We start from the raw sequence: 23,917 nt of genomic DNA, 5'->3' as shown, positions 1-23,917 counted from the left end.
GAATTTTAAAATAAAATTTTTGTTTTGATATATTTCATACACCGAAATGCATTGACGTAACAATAACACAAAACAATTGTAGATACAAATACTATTCTTACGTCCGTATACAATCAATGCCCCACCTTGAATGCCGGCATCTAGTCTTAAACGTAACACTTATTATTCGTTATGTCACGTTTTCTACGTAAAGGTAGCCAGTATCTATACTAATTTGATTTCAATGAGATTTTTAAATTAAATTTTCCAATAAAAATGTCGACATACAGGACATAAAATACATTTATACTCCTTCCACTCATATATCAGTGCAATTCGCACTTGGAATGGGAAATCCAGCATTTTGATTGGTTGATTACGGAGTGTGAGTACAATAAATTGACTCCAAAGTTTTATGACTTCAAAGCCTGGGATAGGATGAGCATGTAATGTATTAAAACTCAAATATATACCATACAATGGATTAAAGTACAACAATAGTATTTCAGAAAATATATTTTATTTCAATTCAAATAAACAGACGTTTTCTTTTGAATCATATAATACAAATAATGTAAATAATTACAATTTTATGAGAAATTGTTTTTACAATAAGCTCATAACATTACACAAAAAATAAAGATATAAATGATAAGAGCTTCTCATTGCATGATATTGTTAGGAAGAAACCTGAGTTAAAATTTTACAATAGGAATAACCAAATCAGTATTACAGCTACAAAATGTTTGCAAATCATAGATTGCTAGTCAGTGTTGTGATTAATGAGTGTCTGTACAATTGCCAATCTGATTTTATCTGCAGGTTATTCTGAAATGCTTCGTCTTCAGGATATGGTTGAACCTGATGTCGAATCAACTTTTTCACCTTTTCGTTGGCATGTTTCATGAAAAAATCTTTAGATAACATAATGCATTCAGCACCACGGCTAACCTGGAAAAGATTACACATCAATAACATTTAAGGTTTTAATGCTTAGGTTTAAGGTTTATGTGAAGTTTATTTTATTCTTTGAATGTCGATCTCGAACGTGCCTGGCCACTCTTACTCCTGTAACACACACACGACATTTCACATGCGCATTGAATTCGGTTTCATCCGTTTTTATTACATAACCTATTTTCTGTGTACATATATTTAGCATTCGCAAAAAAAAATATATTGTCTTAACGACCAAAGAAAACAATGCAGCAAAACTAAAAAAGGGCAGTTATCACAAGAACATTATCCATAAAAGTTATTTGCGTTTAATGCATGCATGCAACATGTGGAAAATCATTGAAATCAGATGATATTTCAAAAATGTTTGCAATCAGTTTAAAATTTCCGATAAGAAAGTAACTTGATTAAACAGATTTTGAATTGAAAAACAAACTGCACAATACTTAAAGTTCTATCCAATGTAATTTTGAAAGGAGAACCTTGTTAAAAATATCAGCATTCTAGTATATGTAAGTCCAAGAATTGAAACAAATAATCAAAGGTTATAAACTGTAATCAAGTTTGCATTATTCAAAACACTGTTATGATCATAAACTTACCAAGCTTACAACTGTATTTGTCCTTTCTGAATCAGTATCAAATTCTATAGTTTCTAAACCCTGTAACAATATTGAGATTAGATAAAATTTATCGTAGCACATTCAATTCCATTGCCAGTTAAACGTCATTGATTTGCATATATTTATATGACAAGAGAGGAGAACAAATCGCACTATAACACAGTGTCTTTTACTGCTAGTTTAACATTAAAAGTAAGTAAACTAAAATGCACAATGTTGACCAGTAACGTTAGGAGTTCGTACCACGTTGTATTAGCGTTCAACTCGGATCTAAGATTGTCTGTTTTACTACTGAGTGTCTTTTTGTAGAATGTTTTAAGGCGTCTGATTCAGTTTCAATAAAAGTAATTAAAACAACAGACTGTAAGTTACACAGTGATATTGGTTGTTGTGTATTATTGTCGATAAACCAAAAAACATGGAATAATATAGAATGAAAAATTCCAATCTAACTATCACCACAACATTAATAATTGCCGTAAAGAAATAACATGTTATCTGAAAATAAACGAAAGTATAAAAAACAAAAATAACAAAAAATACATACATATGAAGTAACTTCTTTAGGTGAATTTCATAAAAACTAACAAAATCGAACGATATCAAACACTGGAGCGGTGTGGACGACAACTATAATATTACTGACTTGGTACAGGCACTATCCGAAGACAATGGGGGGTTGGTACTTGGTATTTGAGATTGGGGCCCTTAACATTACTGAGAAAGAATGCCGAAAAAACAAAAAGGACATTGGTGAACTTTTAGGACACATGCTACGTTAATAACCAAATTGCACCAATGTATATCGTGCAATTTAAGCTTCATTGAATATATACTCTTTCCTTTTTTGTTAGTATTAAAATGTATGACACACCTTTTCTCTTAATCACTCAGATATTCGTTTAAAGAATGATAACTCATACTTACAAATGCATCTCTTGGTTTAAGAGCTTCAACTTGAACATATACTGCTGGCAGTTTTCCTGTGGATAGTTCTTTCGGTTCTGGTACAGGTTTTGGAGGCCTGCATTTCTCTGGTATAACATAGTTCTGTTTTGGTCTCTTTACTGCCTAAACATGAGAAAAAAATCATCTGACTATTGGTTATCACATGCTGCTACTTCAATGCAGTATTTAGACTATATGATAATAGTGTTGTATTAGGTACAAGCATGAGCAGTATCAAAGCTTATGATCTATGTAAAGTTTTATTAAAGAGGGACGAAAGATACCAAAGGGACAGTCAAACTATTAATTTAGACATTATCAAAGGACACGACCTCAAACACAATAGCCAGTAGAGAAATTTGGATATTATGTTTAAATTAATTTTGGTTATTTCCTTCCAATGTCTCTTTGTTTTCGAACATCTGTAGCGTTAGTTTGTTTGCTTTGAGCAATCCAGAGGTGCAGATAAACAAAAGTGCTTCTGACCCAAAAACTAACTAGGTGTTACTTTCTTGAACTCGTTTTCATACATTATCTTTATTTTTATTGCGTTTTTTTTTTAAAATAATATTTAAACAATTCCAATAAATGCTGCTATCATACGTTTATACATTTAACAGGAAGAACGCCGGTGTCAGTAGTGAAACAAACATGACCTACTCTTCTGAAAGATTTGATTTGGTCACCAGGTTTTAATGGGTTCATGGGTTCAATATTTGATTTTATGTGTTATGATTTGTAAACACTTTTCTGTCTTTTTTAACCTTTCGTTTTTAAAAATTCGTAACACATTCTTCATTTTTTTTTTCTAACTGTAGAAGTGCAGTGTTTTATTGTAAATATATATATTTCAAACAATCAATTCAAATACATACAAAATGAGCTTTTAAATTGGTGGGATTCTTTGAGTATTGATCTTTTGAAAATGTATGTGCTTCTGGTGCCTTATGTTCTTCCATCGGTGGACTGTTTTCTTCATTCTGTAAAGATATTTTACAAAGTCATCAAAGAAACCAGCCTTGTTATTATGTACGACAGATACTATTAGTAAGCGTTTCATCTAACGTGGTTTGAACAATTCACAACACTTATAAAACAGGAAGCAGCATGAACTCAATTTCGTATTAAGCATACTCAGCTTGACGAATTCAGAAAGAGCTCACACTTTACATTTTGTAGTAGATCAGTTGCTAACTTAATATGATGTCATTATGTTAATCAGTCATTGTGAAATGTGTGGCGAAAACGTTTTCTACCCCTACAGATCCTTCCAAGTTTTGTTGCACTTATTCAGTACATTTAGAGGAGTAGATATTTTACAAATAATAAGAAGGACACGAAAATTGGACATCAATGTGTCATTCGATTGTTTCGGTTGTCATCTTGTATTTTTTTTACTAATTATGCTGTACAAAACCACAGTATTATCTGTTAGAATTCGGAAAAGAAGTGTTACAAAATTTAAACGTGAATATTCAGCTGTCCATAATTATAACGAATTATGGACTCCAGATTGTTTTTTTCCTTGAAAACTTTGAATATCGGAAAACTAAAATACACATAATTTGTCTCGGTTTTTAATGACGCTATGGACGAATTTGTCTGAAATTTCATGGTTCTAACAGATCAGGTTATCATTGACAAAATGTAAATTGGCGAAAAAATGACAAAGATTCTTTAAAAGAATCATACCTCTTCTTTTACCGGAGCAGATTTTGATCGTCGTTTTCTTCTTAGGCCAGTATCAACCTTGGCTTCTAAAAAAGTTGATAATTGTGTTAATCAAAATTGTTGCATTGCGTTATATTGTCATTCCATTTACATCAAATGAGAACTATTTATAAAAGTTTAACCTCCAATCAAACTAATTCAAGCATTGAGTATTACAGGATTGCAAAAATTAAAAAGATTACTTTTTGCATCAATGAGGACATAACAAATAATTACAAATGAGAGGTTATAGAATATTACTGATGTTCAAAATATCATATATCAATTAAAATGAAACACGTAAAAAAAAATTATCCCAAATAAGCGAGACCTAGCATTCTGGTCATAAATAAAGGCAACAGTAGTATACCGCTGTTCAAAATTCACAAATCGATAGAGAAAAAACAAATTTGGGTTACAAAAATCGAGGGAAACGTATCAAAGATAAGAGAACTACGACACAACACAGAAATGTAAAACACACAGAAACGAACTATAATGTAACAATGGCCATTTTCCTGTCCTGGTGGGTTGAACCTGGTTTTGTGGCATGCCAAACCTCCCGCTTTAATGGCAATGTAAATTTTAACATTCAAATGACAACATTACACGACTGGGCTACAATAAATAAATGGGGGGAAATATAGGACAGAGAAACAAACGAATTATAGCCATCAAAAGATAACAGGTTAAAAAATATTTGTATACGCCAGACGCGCGTCTAAAAAACTATACTCAGAAATCAGAGTACACAGTTTGTGCTCGAATTATCAAATCCATAATATTCATACATGTACGTAGATTTTTTAGTTTGAGCACGATAATCGAACTGGACCTCTAAGACGGGCGAGTCAACAGGATTATATAAGGCCACAGCATTTTACTGATGTTCAAATCTCGTCAATCGACTGGGAAGACACAAAAAAAGGAATAAAACAATAAATGAGGGAATCAAATGAACTCAAATAGGGGCGGGATTGGATTGAGTGCGCGGTGTAAATATCTCCTTGTGTACATCATCGGTCATATGAATTCATAGGCAAAATGTCACAAACAAAAATAAGACCCAATTGATCAAATTATAGGTCAGACGGACAACCACATTGAAGATAAAAGAACAAAAACATATCGCTAGTCAGATAAGGCATTACTATTGGTCAAGCAAATCTTGCAATAATTATGTAATTTTGATTTCAGATGTTCTTCCGTGTTACTTTTGTTGAGAATACTGCCAGAGTTACGTCGCGTTTTACCTTATGTACCTAGGGTTGACAATAGTGCAAGACTTAGCATAAGTACTCCTAAATATATGAAGTAAATGTTAAACAGTATTACAACAGATGATTTTCCCCCGATATTTATGGTGCTGTAACCAAAGGATTAAAGAATATGGGGAAATCGAAGAAAATAAATACGGGAAAAAGAAGTGCATAGACGAGACTTTTACGAACATTATAGGAGGTAAAGAAAATAATACTTTTGACAGCAAGATAGGATAAGTGTACGCAATAGAAGAAATTATTCTAAAAACTTAACGGATAGATCTTGGATGCAACGGATTCTCACGACGTTAAAAATAAGAAATATTAGAATCAGATGAGTATTCACACAATTTTTATACTAAGTTAAGAAACTTTTGTAATTTCATACAAATTGGTAAAACCTTAAACACCGTTCTTATGCAACGCAATCTTAATAAAAATTACGCAACTTAGAAAGCCATAATTTTCGCCCAGCAAATTATGATTTAGCACCCACAATTATGGTGCCGTGACCAGCATTCATAGGAGTCGTTTTTGTGTAAGAAGCGCACGTCTGTTAATGTTATTCAATCAATGTGAATATGTACGAACGTAAAGCATTAACTACGAAATGTAGACGCCGGATCAAAGAGAAAAGGTATGGTATTGGTGAGAAATAGGACATGGACAATTGGGAAACTGTACTCATCCTTTTGAATTAGATTGTAGTTTTAAATCGTTCATACATGTCAATATCAAAGAGGATTTAGAGCATACCATCTGCTTTCGGTAGTATCTCTAGTTATAATTGATTTATGAGATGTAAACACTCATTCTTATGTTGTTTATATTGAGTGAAAGTGAAATTATTCATTTATTTTATATTTTGTGGTCGAGAAGGTTCTGTATGAAAACTGATTCATATGAGCACAAAAACCAGTCGGTCCATGGTGGATTTACAATCTTCTCTATATTTGACGAGTAGAAATATTGTCTTCTGCAGGTGGAATGCAATTAAATGAATGCAAGATATTTTCTCACATAGGCTTTCTGACACTGAAAGTTATTTTTTTCGGAAGGAAGAATAAAGTTGTTGCCTGTAACTCAGTGGTTGTCGTTTGTTTATGTGTTACATATTTTTTTTTCGTTCATTTTTTTTTACATAAATAAGGCCGTTAGTTTTCCCGTTTGAATTGTTTTACATCGTCTTATCGGGACCTATTATAGCTGACTATGCGGTATGGGCGTTACTCATTGTTGAAGGCCGTACAGTGACCTATAGTTGTAATGTCTGTGTCATTTTGGTCTTTTGTGGATAGTTGTCTCATTGGCAATCATACCACATCTTCTTTTTTATATTGTTGGACAATTTTGAAACACTAATATTATTTGATTGTTATTTACCTTTGATTAACCCAGGCAATTTTGGTATCGACGGATCTTTGTCTGCATTTTGTCTAGTGTTGAATCCAAGTCTAGGTGTTACACCTTTAAGCTGTTTAAGAACTTGACAGAACCCCTGAAAAACAAGAGGGAATACGTTGAGAACATAAAATATTGGAAAAATGCACATACACAAATAACGTTTTGATACATTTGTAAGCTTCTGCAGAAATATGTTTTTTTTTTCAAAAAAAAGTTATAGCTAACGTTAAACTTTTTTAGAATCGAAGGTTCCAAGAAAAGTTATATAAAATATGAAAGATAAATCAAATCTTAAACATTTGTTAAACACTTAACCATCTTCAGAAATATTCATACCAAGAATAGTTAAGCTGTATGAAAGAGGGACGAAAGGTACTAGAGGAATAAACGCGCTAAATAGTTGAATTCGATAGGTCACATTCGTGGTGAAAAGGGAAGTAGATTGCGACATACCTAACATATCTGATATTATCTGTGAAACAGTTATTCCATAACGGTCAACCAACTCGTGATGGCGTCCGTAAAATTGCATGATAAAAGCAATACAATTTTCGATTTTGATTATAGAATACAGATATATAAGTTAATGCAATTATTTCTAGATTTAGTATTGAAATATTATCACAGATAAACGATTTTTTGTTTGTTTGAAATGTTCTTTAAAGTAGGACCATAAAGAAAAACATCATTAGTTTAATTAAGGTCATATCAAGGTAGCAATCACAAACGGCGGAAATTAAAAATAAATACATTAGGAGCATGAACACACATTAGTTTACATAATTTGTTCTTATATTGAATACTTACCGATTTTACAACATATATCCATTCGTTAAAAGTGCTGTCTTTCACAATAACAACATTTCGTCTAAAATTTTAAATACAAATAAGAAATTAAATATTTAAGAACAGTCTTTGATTTTTCATGTATTAATGGTTGAAATTCTTGTCAAATATAATGACATAGGATATCAAAAATTCTAAATTCAATATTCAATTTTGATTTTTAAGCCCAAATCATTTTTATTCTCAATCAATGGATTTACGAAAAGTACAGAAAAGACACTTCACCCTCTCTTTTGGATTTCAACTGGTCTTATTTGCAGCGTTTTGTATGAGTTCAGAAGGGGATGTTGCCATTGTACTGTCATTTTGTCTTCTACTTCTAAGTTTTAAATACCGATTTGGTATCTTCGGTCTCATTTGAACCATAGTTCGTTTCTGTGTGTGTTACATTTTAATGTTGTGTTTCTGTTATGTCTTTGTTCTCCTCTTATATTTGATGCGTTTCCCTCAGTTTTAGTTTGTAGCCCGGATTTGTTTTTTCTCAATCGATTTATGAGTTTTGAACAGCGGTATACTACTGTTGCCTTTATTTTATACTAAATATTACACTACATTAACAGAGATAAAAGTTAAACAATATTAAATTAAATGTTTTCAACGAATGCCTGCAGTTACTAAATCAAACTTCAACCATTCATATTGATGTCATACACGTAAAATGATCTTAAGTGCGTAATCATCGTATAAACTCGCTATGTGTATCTTCACTTACTTGAAAAAGTGTAACAAACATTTTTCTGGATGTTCCAATAAATTTTCAATAGGCCAGTCTTTCATAAAGTCGCACTGACTGAATTGGAAAGAAAACAACTTATATATAACTAATATGCATGAACGGTAGCTGATAAAATGTTCAATCATTTCAAAACTGCAGCATATCTTAATATGTCAGAATAAATGGAGTTGTCGTAAATACATCAATGTGACATCAACAGAACGACCAAGTTTTTCAAATAGTTAATCCAACAAAATATAATATACTCAAGATTTTTTGTGTATTGATCATATCAGCTCCAACTGATTTTTGTACCGATATTTCTAAGATTTTGTGGTAGGTACGGGACTTCAATGGATGTCGGTGTAGTGAATGTCATCTCTTGAGAATTGAGAGATAAAAACGAGAATCAAGATTTGAATGTAGCTTTCAATAACACATCACACTGCGTGGATTCAGATGCAAATACATTGAAAAGACCCGCCCTATGCAGTATAGGTTGCTGCGGTTAATAGATTGATTTTAAAATAAAAATAATATTGCTTTTTTATATTGAAATATTCAAACTAATCACGTGACTCAAACAATGCTAAAAAAACATATAGTTTTAACAAATCGTCCAATTAAAAAGTACACTCAATACAATATATCATTGATGTATGTTAGCAATTAAGACAACGATATATCATTGACTATTAAAAACAATGTTGACAAGCTTTAAAGATGTTTTGGATGTTTTTTCTGTTTGTTTTGTTCACACATCGTTATCAATATAATGGAATTGAATGCGACTGTCATTCAAGTGAAAGCTAGCTTCAAAATTAGCTTTAATCCACCATTTTCCACATAAGACAATGCCTGTACCAAGGCAGGAATATGACAATTGTTATCCATATGTGTGATGTGTGTGTGCTATACATTTTGCCATTTGATTAGACTTTCCGTTTTGACTTTTCCCCGGAAATCAGCATTTTTGTGATTGAACTTTTTTACTGTATATGTAACAAATTCTACTATTAAGAATTGTTATATTTTCTAGTACGATATGTCCTGCTGTTACCTTCATCTTTGAATCACAGAATCATTAACTGTTTAAGGCGTTTTAATTATTTTTCATCTTTATACATGTTATATTTACGTATGAATTCATGCAGAGTTAATCATATTACAAAATAGAATTATTATGTCAAGTGTTTGTGAATATAAAGCTACATTCAAATCTTTACTTAAGATCAAGAAAAAAGAGAGGAAAACATTCAACTGTGTAAAGATTTTAATTAAAATATTGTAATCAAATAAATTAACAGCCTATGAAATAACAAATATCCGGTTCGTCTTCATATAATCAATATAAAAGAACAATTATCTATCATAATAACAATATAATCTTACAGTTCTTCTAAGATAAAATATTCAATACTTCCTGTCAGGAATATATTATATACTTTGCACTTCGATAAACTATGAAAACTGGTGTCAACTACTTTAATTTGTAGAAAATGAAATGATTTTGAACCCAGGATAACATTTGGGTGAAAATCCTCAAACTGAATTTGTCGTGTAAAACAAATTCTTGTTGTGTTAATCTATATCAGGTGACAGTTTCGAGTGAAGTTTGTGTGAATCTTGACTTGAACTCATGCTTTTATATTTGTCGTTTCACTTTATTTCTTTCACAAATTTCGTTTGAAGAAACATCAACTGATTCTGAACGAAAGCATTTTAACAATCCGAAATTATAATAACAAACTTATTCTGGTTAGACTTAATGGTAAAAAGTAAATTAACAAAAATATCGAATTCCGAGGGATGATCTTAACGGGAAGTCCGTTAGTCAAAAGGCAAAATCAAAACTCAAATACATCAAATGAATGGACAACAACTGTTATATTCCTGACTTGGTACAGACATTTTCATATGTAGAAACTGATCGATTAAACCTAGTTGTATAGCTAGCTTAACCTTTCATTTGATGACAGTCGCATACAATTCCATTATTTTGACAACGATGTGTGAACAAAACAAAAAAAAAAGGATTCAGATAACAATTTCATATTTATTGTCATCCAAAATTTTGCAATGTTGTTTTGTTTTAGCGAATGTATGGTTATGAAAATTTTGAGATAAATTATGTGTATGCAGCGATCCAAAAGATCGTATTGAAGATAGTGTACTTTTGTCCATTGTACTATAATAGCATGCATGGCCGCAGAACACAGGTATTTCGTAGTGCATTTCTTTTGAACAAAAAATACAAATCAATGCATTAACTTAAAATTTATGGCCCATAATGACATTCCAGAGCGTACTTTTTGCATAAATGCAAGCTACACACTGTCAAGTCTAGGGAGTTTATTTATAGACAACGAAATTCAAAGGACGATACTAGTAAATGTTTCCTTTGACATTATAAGTGGACCCCATATTTTCAGACAAAATCATGTAAGCGTATCTACCTTATAAACTTAATGTGGTCAGGAATATCGTCAGGTCCCGCTCCACTCATAAAGATATCAAAGAAATCTGCACGTCCAATGGTAAGTAGCTGTACAGTTCCTTGACTAGTTACTGTAGCTGTACGTCTGGAGTGATGTAACAAGGCAAGTTCCTAAAGACATAAAACAAATAAGTAGTTTAAGCTTTAAGATATCTGGCAGATTACTTCAAATGAGTTGTGTTATATTGACTTGTAGCACTATACATGTTACCCAGAGACATATTGAGAAATCCAATGTCCATTTTGTTGGGGGGGGGGGGGGGTCCTATGCATGAGCTCGAATTTATGATGAATCGTAACTCTGTTTATTGGTAAGTGTGGATGATGTTCTTTCACTACGTAATTCAAAATTTGGTGACTATGTTGCACGCATATATCCCATCGAACTAGAGATAACGGATACTACAGATACAGTTAGGTCACCTCACATCTTGACTTACATCTAAAAATTGACAATGAGGGTCGGTTGAAAACAAAACTTCACGACAAACGAGATGAGTTCAGCTTTCAAATTGTGAACTTTCCTTTTCTAAGTAGCAACATTCCAGCAGCACCAACATACGGGGTATATATCTCCCAATTGATACGATATTCCCGTGCATGCATTTCCTATCATGATTTTCTTGATAGAGGGTTGCTGCTCACAAGGAAGCTATTAAACCAATAGTTCCAAATGGTGAAGTTGAAATCATCCCTTCGTAAATTTTACGGACGCCATCACGAGTTGGTTGACCGTTATGGAATAACCGTTCCACAAATGATATCGGAGATGTTCCTTACGTCGTAACTACAATCCCCTTCCCTTTAATGAACTTGACCTACTGAATTAGACTATTTACCGGATTTGTTATCACATAAGCAACACGACGGGTGCCACATGCGGAGTAGGATCTGCTTTTCCTTCCGGAGCACCTGAGATCACCCCTAGTTTTGTTGGGGTTCGTGTTGCTTATTCTTTTGTTTTCTATGTTGTGTCATGTGAACTGTTGTTTGTTTGGGGTTTTTTTATTTTTAGACATGACGCTGTCAGTTTATTTTCGATTTATGAGTTTGACTGTCCCTCTGGTAACTTTCGTCCCTCTTTTATATTCCCAATATGTCAATCAATTTAATACTTACCTTAAGTTATATACCACAAAACACAAAAGCTGCCGAAGTTTTTATATTTCAAAGTAAAGATAAAGTAAAAAGTGTTTAATTACTAAAATTAATGACTGTCTGAAATATAGTTTATAACAATTCTATGTATATGTGCTTTTTATCAAAACGATTAATATCTGATATACAACTTACAATAGTTCTAGGTATACATAAATCATACTTACTCCAAAGCTCATTCCTTTTCTCATTATCGTTGCTGTTTTGACAAAGGAAGCACCAGTTTTAGGGTCTTTGAGTAGCAATGTGACAACAGCTGTTAAATTATAGTTTTTGAAATTTAAAAATAATGTGACTAAATCTAGATTTACCAAAACATGTAAAATCCCCAAAATACTGAACTCCGTGGAAAATTCAAAACGGAAAGACCCTAAACAAACGGCAAAATCAAATGATAAAACACTTCAACAACAACTGTCAAACGTATAAAATGGTGTATTGAACCTGGTTTTATAGCGCTAAACCTCCCACGTGTACGACAAAAACACTATCAATTTAAAAAAGTGCAATTGTTCTTTGTGTTGACGATAAAAAGGTCTTTGCAAAAGATTAAAAAAATTGTTTATGTATTTATGGATTTATCAATAAAAATAATGTTGAAATTAGTCTTAAAAAGTTGCTCAATGTCTGCTTTTAGTTTCAAGAATGGATCAGATTGGATTAAGTTTGACAAAAGTAATTCAAATGTGACGATAACAATTTATTGATATTTTTAATTCTTACATTCATTTTCAACAGTCATATATGTATATAAAGGTCAAACTCGGGAACAAAACTCTCCTTGTCAAAGAGCTGGTTTGAATTGAGGTTCAATATGCTTATGTATTAAAATAGTCGGGTAGGACGAAAGTGACCTGACAAGACAGGTTTTCGGTTATATATTTTCTGTATAGGAAGTATTCAACAGCGGTATATTACTTTGCTTTTATTTACTGTATAAAAATAAAGAGATAACAAGTTATAAGGAAAACTCATATATGAACTATACACGGAAAGAGATTCGAAAGGTATGTGTATTTTACTACTGATGAAACAACAGCCATTTAAATCAAAACTCGTTCATAATTGTAGCTATGGGTAACACATCAAAAACGGTATTTTTCATATAACACGAAAATTATGGTATCTTTGATTTAAACATCAGATCTCTAATTTATTCATATCGACATTGTGTTGGCAGTTTTATGCGCATATTTTATTTGAGTAACACTTTTTTGAACGTCCACTCTTATGAGAGCCTCCGTCGTACATGTCTTCGCAATAACTTATTCAACCAGGTTCTCCGAAAATGTGCGCGGTTTAATCAGATAACTGTCAATAGCTTTCTGTGTGTGTTACATTTTAATGTTGGGTTTCTGTTGTGTCGTAGTTCTCCTTTTATATTTGATGTGTTTCCCTCCGTTTTAGTTGTAACCCGGATTTGTTTTTGTCACAACCGATTAATTAATTTTGAACAACGGTATACTACTGTTGCCTTTATTTATAGACAACTTACCTTGTCCGGAAAGAATAAAATAAAAGTTTTCTGCAAAATGTCCCTGACGAATAATAATCCTTTTTGGTGGTACTCTGAAATAGATGTTTTCAATTGTTCAAATATTAATGTATGAATTTTGTTTTCATTCATCAAATTCATTTTAACAATACGGAGGGACTTCGGGCTGAACCTATAAACCATATTTTGTAACACTTAATACTGACACCGTTTAACAATCATATCTATCGGTAAGCATAAACATAACTCTTTTTCCATAACTGGTGTCGTGAGATCAGAAAAAAACTCTGGTATTAGAATCATTTATTGAAGTCGTCCTTATTTTAATTTATTGAAGAGCTATTTATAGTGTAAATGCGCAATACAGACGTTTATAAATACTCACAATTCGAACCAGGCTACTGACGCCAGCTTTTCCTGCATATGAAGTGGATATTCAGCAAACGATCGAAGACTTTGTAGTCCAAACATGGCCTGAAATAAGGATATCTTATTTTGTTAAAATGTTAATGATTATTCTGTTAAAAATTAGCATTTCTACATGCAAAACTAATTTAGACAATTCCAATGACAGCTTTCCATTCTGTCATAGATAGATATAGAAGATGTGGTATAAGTGTCAATGAGACAACTCTCCATTCATGTAAAAATTTATACAAGTAAAAACCATTATAGGTCAAGATACGGCCTTCAACACGGAGCTTTGGCTCACATCGAACAGCAAGCTGTAAAGGGTCCCAAAATTACTAGTGTAAAACCATTAAAACGAGAAAAACAACGGTCTAATCTATATGAAAACGAGAAACACGTATGAACCACATAAACAGACGACAACCACTGAACATCAGATTCCTGAATTAGGACAGGTACAAGCAATTGCAGCGGGATTAAACGTTTTAATGGTACCAAAACTTCTCCCTTTTCCGAAACAAAAGCATAACATCACAACATAGAAAGACAGTCATACATGAAAATCGGTAAATAATGGGCTCACAAAAACAAAAGGTCTTACAATATCTGTCCCCGTTTTGTACAAAAATATTATTTCCGGATTGTATTGAAATAAAGAATATATAAATAGTTAAATTTCATGTATAGCCATTGGAGTTAAAGGTTTAAATCTCACATGATTAGTAACGAATACGCTATATAGTTTATCAAAATCAGCTTTAAGAGTGAAATTGTCCCTGCCTAATTAAATGTTCGGGCATGAAATTGGATTTCAGGAATCTAACTAAACAAAAAATGACAGACTTAGTGTATCTATTTGTGGGCTCTTTTTATTACCCAGGTTATCTATTAATCATTTTTTTTTAATTCTCATTTTTTTTTTTTTTTTTTTTTTTTTTTTTTTTTTTTGTGAGAGAGCGTGTTGATCTTTGGTTTTATGGATAAAATTTCGTTCACTTAGATATTCTTTTTTTTTTAACATTGGTTTGTCTTACATGCTTTGGTTTGTGATATTTTTATAGCCTCTTATTTATAACCAACTTTTCCCCCATTAACAAACAAATCGTTCAGAATTATTAAAAGTTCTAACGTTGATGTGAGGGTAAACCTTGTATAAAAAAAAATTAAAATTAAAAAATTAAAAAAGGTTTTTTTTTAATACTAAGGCTTTTCTACCTCAGGAATAGATTACCTTAGCTGTATATGGCAAAACTTTTAGGAACTTTTGGTCCTCAATGCTATTCCACTTCGTACTTTATTTGACCTTTTTAATATTTTTTTATTAGAGAGTCACTGATGAGTCTTTTGTAGACGAAACGTGCGTCTGGCGTAAATATAAAATTTCATTCCTGGTACATGATGAGTTGATTAATTCTAGTAACCAACTTGTTTGCCTACTTACAAACAAATCGTTGAGCATTATTGAAACTTCCAACGGTTAATGTGAGTATAAACTTCCAGCGTAAATGTGAGAATATTAACTTTACTAACCGTTTGGATTTGTTCTGGAGATCTTTGTTCCGATGGAAGACTAAGGATATTTTTCACTTCATTACTAATATTTATCTATAAAAAAGAAATAATTTGATAAAGATTTTTTTTTACCAACATCTGCTAAATTGGGATTCAGCTAGAATCTGTTTTTGTTTTGTCCCAGCATTTGATCAAATATATTGTGTTTAGCGGTGTTTCTTCTCTTTCAAAGCATTATAGTTTATTCTAAATGTTTAATGTATGGGTGGTATTGTTGCTGTTTCATCTTTACACTACTTTCAATTTACCTTTTCATGTCAACTTGTCGCTGATTTATGTCGTGAAAGGTCTCATGTTATTTATAAAAGGAGGGTAAACGAATAACTTAGGGACAATGCAGGTCGTAAATAAACTGATAACACCATGGCAAAAACACGAACAGTATACAAAATGCTCCAGGAGGATGAGAAAATCCTGCTCCACAGTTGGCATCATCGTACGTATCTAGATAATTAGAGTTTTTCCGATGCGTTTTTACATGCATTGTTTTGGACCTGCCTTTATATCAAAACATTTCAGCTCACATTCATCAACAACATTAACCATTCGAAATAATGTTAATTGTTATAAATAAGGATATAATGTTTATTCTATAGAACCAGAATTTGATATGTATTTATTTTGCAATTTATAATAATTAATTAATACAAATATTACAAAAGCAATTGAACTAGTTATAGATTTTCAATTTATAAAAGTACAATAAAAGCTGAACGATTTTCCTTATCAAGTTTCTTTCTGTAGTAATAAATGTGGGTTATCAGTTTTTAATATTTAACAAACCTCTTTTTTAGCTTTGAAGTAGTTTGGATCAAATGAAAGACCTGAACTCTTTAACGTTGACGATTCTGCCTCGCTTGCTATGTCCGTGAATGTTTTCATACCCATATCAGTATCACTGTAAAATTCATCATGATATAAAATTATGCGAGATCGATTTATATAACTTGTCTAGATGTCAGCCCAACAATGTTAGATCTATAAATCGGTGCTTTGCTTTTGCGCCAATTGGCATTCCATTTGCCCCAAAAACATCTTTCATTTGCGCCACAAACTATATTTCATTTGCGCCAATAATAAAACCTTTCATTTGCCCCAATATTACAAGTAAATAATAATAATACAGTTATTAATAAAAAAAAATTGTTAAAAAAAACAACACTTTTGATAAAGTTCTTGTCAGTCAAAACATTTTCCTCAGAAATAAGTCATCATAAAACCAAATGCAATGCGCCCCTATAAATTTGCGGAAATTTTATGTTCTTCACTGGCTGAGTTACAAACTCATGCTATTGAGATATTGGGGCATCAAATCGTCTTGCACTATGCCCGACGTGCTGGACTACCCAACCACCTAGGCTCTTCTTATACCAAGAAAGAAAAACGACGGAGATAATGCACAAATGTGCATTGCCTCAAAACTATAAGACATTTATACAAATACTCTTTAATTAAAACAGCGAAAATAATAAGTGGCAATGATGATATAATTTCAAAAAATATATATATTGCCCGTTGCCCTTATTACCCACAGGATAAAAATTAAATCCCTAGTCCCCAAGTCCAAATCCCCTAGAAAGTGAAGGGACGTCAACATAAAAGTAAATCTATAAATCTTACCCTTGACCAGCTGCTGAGGAGAGTTTATGAACCATAATGATGAATCGTGTATATTTTCGCCAATTTTCTTTAGCCTGAAAAGGAAAGGGAAACAAATTAAATATATAGTGACCTTGAACAACTGTTTAACAATAAACAATTGTGTCAATAAATATTCTTACATTTTGAAATATATGTAAATGGAGAGTTGTCTCAATGGCACTCATACCCCCTCTTCGTATATATCTAAATAAAAGCAAGATATAAATATTACGTGTTGAAAACGATTGTTGAATGAGGAAAACTAATATAGAATGTTGAATATAAATTTTGAAAACGGATATTGAATACGAATGTTGAATGTTAAAAAAGGAATGTTGAAAATTGAAAATTGAATGTTGAATGTTAAAACAAATGTTGGAAAAGAAAAAAAAACAATAAAAACAAATTGAATGTTAAAAGTTGAAAATGAATGCTAAATAATAATTTAAAAAAAATGGATTGTTGAATGTTGATTATTGAATATTGAACCAACTTGACATCCGAATACTTATATGTGTTTCTCTCTTCAATATAAAGGAGTAACCGATCCTGTTGAGTCATTTTGAAATATCATCAAGAGCAACAAAATATAGGGCATGGCAAGCTCAAAACGTATAGCTGACGTAGTTTATAAAGTCAGTGGCGGTTTGGAGGTTTACATCCCTTTCAAATCGAACAAAATATAAAATTATTGCATACAATGGTCAAAAACAAATTCGTCTCGCTGCACCTGCCGATATTTTCACTCGTAGGACTATTGCACCTCACACTTTCGTCTAGCCCCAGGTGGATCCGCCCTTGTTAACCGAGTGATTACAGTTTACAAAATGTACGCATTTTAAAAAAAAGAAGAAAAAAAACTTTTATTATAATCTTCCAGTTGCACAGAGTGTATATCGTGTGTTTTAGTTTAATTCAATAAAAGATTAATGATAGTTGATTCTTTATTATCAAATTGGTTTTCCAATTTATGATTTAAATATGAATGCCGCTTTAAAAAAGATAATAATATCATCTTTTCTGCATTGTCATAACTAGTCATTCGTCGATGACACAATCACTTTATGATATGAAAAATCAAGTACGTTATGTATTAAAGTAAAATTTTAAAAGAATGTTTCCTATTAAATAATTTCAATACCGATCGTGTTGTTTAATGGTTATAAGCCAATATACTAGTATTTACTTTCGATAATTTGAAACTTAAAAAAGTAATCGTGCCGTGAGAGAAAATATATATTGAAATTGCTAAAAATCTTCTTTCGTAGCTAAATAACAGCTTGTAGCAAATAACTGTTTTGACGAAATCTATTTACTATTAAACGAGAAGACCTCATTTTTGGTGTCGCTTCTCTCCTTTCCACAATAAACTAATCAACGCGCCTCTGTGTCCTATAGGTACAGTGCATAGTCGCATTTGTCATCCATTCATAGGATTATTCAGCTTGAGTTATTTTGGGAGAAAACCGAGAAAAAAGGCATCCGGATATTTTCCCGTCATTGGACAAAATTTTAAGTCAGATTAGACTTCCGGTTTGCGTTTTTCTGTATACTTTGAACATACATATATACAAAGAATAAAGTGTATTTTCAGAATTCTATCTGCTATCATTTTCAAGTTTACTATCCACGGCGGTCACAGAGTTTATTAAATAGAGAGGGTCTGTATACTATATCAATGACCACCATCACAGGCACTTGTCTCAGAAAAAAAAATTACCTATATACCTTAATACATCACAGGCACTTGTATTAAGGTATATAGGTAATTTTTTTTTCTGAGACAAGTGCCTGTGACCACCATGGATCGATTAGTAAACTTAGAATTGAAAGTAAATACACTATATTTATATAGTAATGAATGTTCATAATAAACAGATAAGCGCTAAAAATATTCATGTGAACTTTTGATACCTTTTCTGAAATTCTCCAGTGAGACTACTCTCCACAAGAGACCAATATGACACAGAAATTAACAACTACAGGTCACCGTACGACCTTCAACAACGAGTAAAGCCCATACCGCATACTCAGCTTCAAAAGGCCCCGAACTGACAATTTAAAACAATTCAAACCAGAAAAACTAGCGGCCTTACTTATGTACAAAAAGTGAACGAAAAACAAATATGTAACACATAGACAAACGACAACCACTGAATTACAGGCTCCTTACTTAAATGTTCATAACATACTAAATGAAAACTATGTTCATATTGAAATTGACAGAAAACCAAAATTTGGGAATTTTGGAAATAAAGGAGTAGGGATAAAAAAAAAAAAAAAAGCATTTTCCTGTCCCAAATAACCTATATATGACTTATGATAGTTTTGCTGAAATTCTCCAGTCATTCAATATTTTACAAAATTCTTCCAACAACACTTTACATACTTTAAACTACGCTCTGAATGCACAGGCACTTGTCTCAGAAAAAAAAATTACCTATATACCTTAATATTAAGGTATATAGGTAATTTTTTTTTCTGAGACAAGTGCCTGTGTCTGAATGCCCGCGATTTCGCGGGTGTGTTCTAGTGAAATTATAATTTAAAAGAGTTTAATCATATAAAATCAGCAACATCTTTTGTCAATCGGAGTATAAGTGGCTCCAACATGAAAAATATGAAAAAAATCAAGTAAAGGCCTTACAATTTATATATCAAAACATTTTACGAAAAACAAATATGACACACATGAACTACAGGCTCCTGACTTTGAGCCCTCCCATAACCTGTGACAGTGGTGCTACAACACAAAATAAGAGCAAGTATAAAGCAGTAGAACAAACTCATCAGATCGAAACAATGCAGAAAAATATCTAACAAAAACACAGACCTGACGTGATGTCAGTTGTGCTATGTACATTGTACGTCTCGCAATGTGTTGAAGAGTTTCATGATATGTCTCTCAGATTCCAATTGATTGTTTCGACCCAAATATGCATGCAGACGGTCACCTTAAGTTTACTTTTATAAATTTTGACCTGGATGGAAAGTTGTCACATTAGCACTCATACCGCATCTTCTTATATCTTTATGACATATTTGCCACTGGACGTTTAAAAACCAACAATCACTCAATCAATCATATTTACAGTTAATGTTATACAGAAGAAAAAAATATTGTGCCATCGAGTAAAGTTTGTTTATTTACTTCATTTACAATAAAATTTAGAATGGAATTTGGGAATATTGTCTTAGAGACAGCAACCCGATCAAAGAGCAAATATTGGTCTTCAACGCAGCGAGAATTCCCGCACCCGGAGGTAGGCCTCAGCTGGCGTCCAAATAAAACGGTGTACTAGTTCAGTGAAAAAAGACGTAATACAATATTCCAAAACATATAAATGAACCAAAAATTAAAAAAAAAAAAACCATAAAAGACAGCAAAGGCCAGAGGCTGCTGACTTTGGACAGGCGCAAACATGAGGTGGAGTTTTATCTATTTCGCATATTATTATAACATTGTTAAAATGAGAATATATAAAAAATTAGATGAGGCCGTTAGTTTTCTCGTTTGAATTGTTCTACATTGTCATTTCGGGGCCTTTTATAGCTGACTATGCGGTATGGGCTTTGCTCATTGTTGAAGGCCGTACAGTGACCTATAGTTGTTAATTTCTGTGTCATTTTAGTCTCTAGTGAACAGTTGTCTCATTGGCAATCATACCACATCTTCTTTTTATAATATTGGGATAATGCGTACGAACCTGTCTAGCTCTGAGCTCCCTGGATAAGAGGTTTCCCTTCAATGACACAGAAGATCTACCAGATGCACTTTTCCTACCGCTAATACACGACTGGCTCCCACTGATATCCGCTGGCGTAACAGATAGTGACCGTTCCTTCCCTATTGTCCCAGTGCCAGTTCGGTACCCGGAATCCGTTGGAGTATCGGGAGTATTTATTGGTATTTCACATGAATCAAAACTTTCTAACTTTACATCCAGTTTTTCTTCCTTTTTAATCGATTCACTTGTTTTTGGTTTTTCAATATCCGATTTTTCAGACTTGGAATCTTCCTCAGCGATGAATTTAATTTTTTTGGAACTAGATTCCTCCCCTTCATCGTCGCTTGTATCCGGTTCATCTGGTTCGATGTCAGCATCTAAATATCCTTTTAAAATATGACGGTACCTTTTAAAAAGGTCAAAACCATCTTTCTTCTTTTTCTTAGACTTTAACGCGTCAAGTTTTGCCTTGTCTTCCTTTTGTTTCGCAAAATTAAACCGTTTTATATTTGTTAAATTACTTCCTTCATAATTTTCGGGTCTAGAATAATAATCAAGATCCGTTTCTGGAGGATCGGCGTTTTTCTTTGTTGTGTCACCTTCCATAATTGTTACAAAACACGCATACCAATCCAAAGAATTTTTTCTGCAGTTTTTTAATTCTGATCCATGATTTTCTCTTTTGCCATCGTGAAGTACCGTTATTGTGACGTTACGTCATTGTTATGCTAGAACTTCATAATTAATTTGGAAACGTTCTGCATGTTGCTGCAAATACGGGTATTTATCTGCCTTCGGCTAGAAAAAATATAATTGCCTCGTGTGTTTGATTTTTCTCAACAGAAGATTTCTACAAATAAAAGAAATTATCAATCTATAATCGTTCAATTGATGTGTTATCTGAATTGCAAAACAAATAAGTTTCCATATAATCGCATGTCAATTCCGATCCCATTTAAGAGGTACACTTACACATGCCATTAAGTGACATGCATTTTTCTCTAACTAGTTAGTAACCTATAATAGGTAACAACGGTGAAAGAGAAAACATCCTAAAAAGCTTTTACACACCTGAGCCAAGTGGTCATATCGTAAATCATTATCCTTTACAGCCCACTTAGACGATGTAAAGTGTATATTCTTAACTGACTATATCTTTCTCTTTACACCATGTGATAGGCAACCGTAGTAAATAAAGCGATCTGAAATTGATCTATAAATCCATCTACCCTGTTTGATTAGTGGGTTTATTGAAAGTTGATGTAAAACACGGGTTTCAAGTGTCTTTATGTTTTGATCAATACAAAACATAAAATACTAAACTTTGAGATGCTTTAAACATGTTAAAAGGGAGCAACGCGTTTCCGGTCTGTATCTGACGCCGCCATTGATTTATCAAATTCTTTCATGATTTGTAAAGACCTAATTCTGCAATTCAACATTTTATTATCTCTAAGTATTTGACTTTTATAATGAATTGACAGTGAAATTAAATTAACTTTCAGAGATTTAGATATAACCCCATGGTGTAGAGCAACAAAAGTATACAGACAGTACACCCATTAACACTGTCAATTAGTTTTAAAAATTTCAATATCAAAATACGTATAAAACCAGAAGATTTTAAACCTATTAATTCTTTAATGAACCTTTTAGGTAAAATCTATATTTAGTACAATTGTAGCATTATATTTAAATCACTTTGTAAGATTTAATATCAATAAAAACAAAATTCTATGGATATTTTACATAAAAAACTGACATTTTAATGTTTTTATTACAACATTTTATGAAGATTTTTTTTATTTCAAATTCCTTGCTTTTATGTTAATATTAATCAATTTTCCAATGGGCGTGGGATATTTTCCTTTACTTTACGTCAGAATGATATTCTAGGTGTTTTTTTCCTCTATTTACAATATCACTTCATCATCACAACTTCTCTTTATGCATTTGATGAATAATAGCATACTTGCGTTGCACATTGCCGATGGTTTGACACAATAACTTGATATTATTAAACTTTCATTCATCCAGAGTTGTTAAACTAGATTTGTAAAAACGATATTTTCCACATTTTTTTATGATAATTCGAACATTTTTTTTAGATTTTCATAAATAGTGTTTCATTTACACTTGTCAGCTAAGTACTGATTATGATTTCGCGGATTGTTCATATCATAAATTTTATCTGGTTATAAATTACAGACGAAAGGTTTTTTGCGCCTGTCCCAAGTCAGGAGCCTCTGGCCTTTGTTAGTCTTGTATGATTTTTAATTTTAGTTTCTTGTGTATAATTCGGAGTTAAGTATGACGTCCATTATCACTGTACTAGTATACATATTTTTTAAGGGCCATCTGAAGGACGCCTCCGGGTGCGGGAGTTTCTCGCTACATTGAAGACCCATTGGTAGACTTCGGCTGTTGTCTGCTCTATGGTCGGGTTGTTGTCGCTTTGACACATTCCGCATTTCCTTTCTCAATTTTATTATTTGACATTGTGAATTTCGTAAAAAAAATAAATTTAAAAAAAACGTGGGTTAGGGTCGAATACCATGAATCAACCATAAGATTGCGTTGGTGATTAACAACAACACATTACATACGCTAAACGCCGTTGACCACTATGTAAAAGGCATTGAGCATTGCAAGGTTGAACTTTGACTGGAGGATTTCCTTGACATTGAAAAAAATAAGATGTTATCTAGATGTTTTGTTTGTTGGTGCTTTTTTTGTATTGCTTGTACTATATTAGTGATCACTTTTGGCCATGTGCTCCTGCTAACGTCTCTACGTAGTAATATATCCATGGCTTTCAAATGTTTGGATTTGAGCGTTCGTGATGGAGGTATATCCAGAGACGCTCTACAGAAGCACGTAATGTATGAAGATTTTGTTTTTTTATGCTCGACCCTTATATAGGTTATATCTGCTCTTCAAAGTGTACAAAAACAAATTTCACCTTTCCAAA

General features: G+C 32.3%; 1 protein-coding gene across 1 annotated transcript; it reads right to left on the bottom strand.

The window, feature by feature from the left end:
* Positions 1-488: 488 nt before the first annotated feature.
* LOC139485376 (cyclic nucleotide-binding domain-containing protein 2-like) lies at positions 489-22,127 on the bottom strand. Its single transcript, XM_071269824.1, has 16 exons — positions 20,926-22,127; positions 17,198-17,271; positions 16,361-16,475; positions 15,536-15,610; positions 13,980-14,068; positions 13,595-13,668; positions 12,267-12,355; positions 10,901-11,052; positions 8,442-8,519; positions 7,691-7,751; positions 6,863-6,977; positions 4,200-4,264; positions 3,383-3,487; positions 2,487-2,630; positions 1,539-1,598; positions 489-930 (listed from the first exon to the last, which is right to left on the bottom strand). Exons 1-16 carry the CDS (start codon positions 21,550-21,552, stop codon positions 733-735), a joined length of 2,121 nt encoding a protein of 706 aa, XP_071125925.1. The 5' UTR covers positions 21,553-22,127; the 3' UTR covers positions 489-732.
* Positions 22,128-23,917: the final 1,790 nt, after the last annotated feature.

The sequence above is a fragment of the Mytilus edulis genome, chromosome 8 (assembly GCF_963676685.1).
Source record: "Mytilus edulis chromosome 8, xbMytEdul2.2, whole genome shotgun sequence".
Lineage (NCBI taxonomy): Eukaryota > Metazoa > Mollusca > Bivalvia > Mytilida > Mytilidae > Mytilus > Mytilus edulis.
The sequence above is the reverse complement of the archived record's forward strand: the minus strand, read 5'-3'. Positions and strand labels throughout refer to the sequence as shown.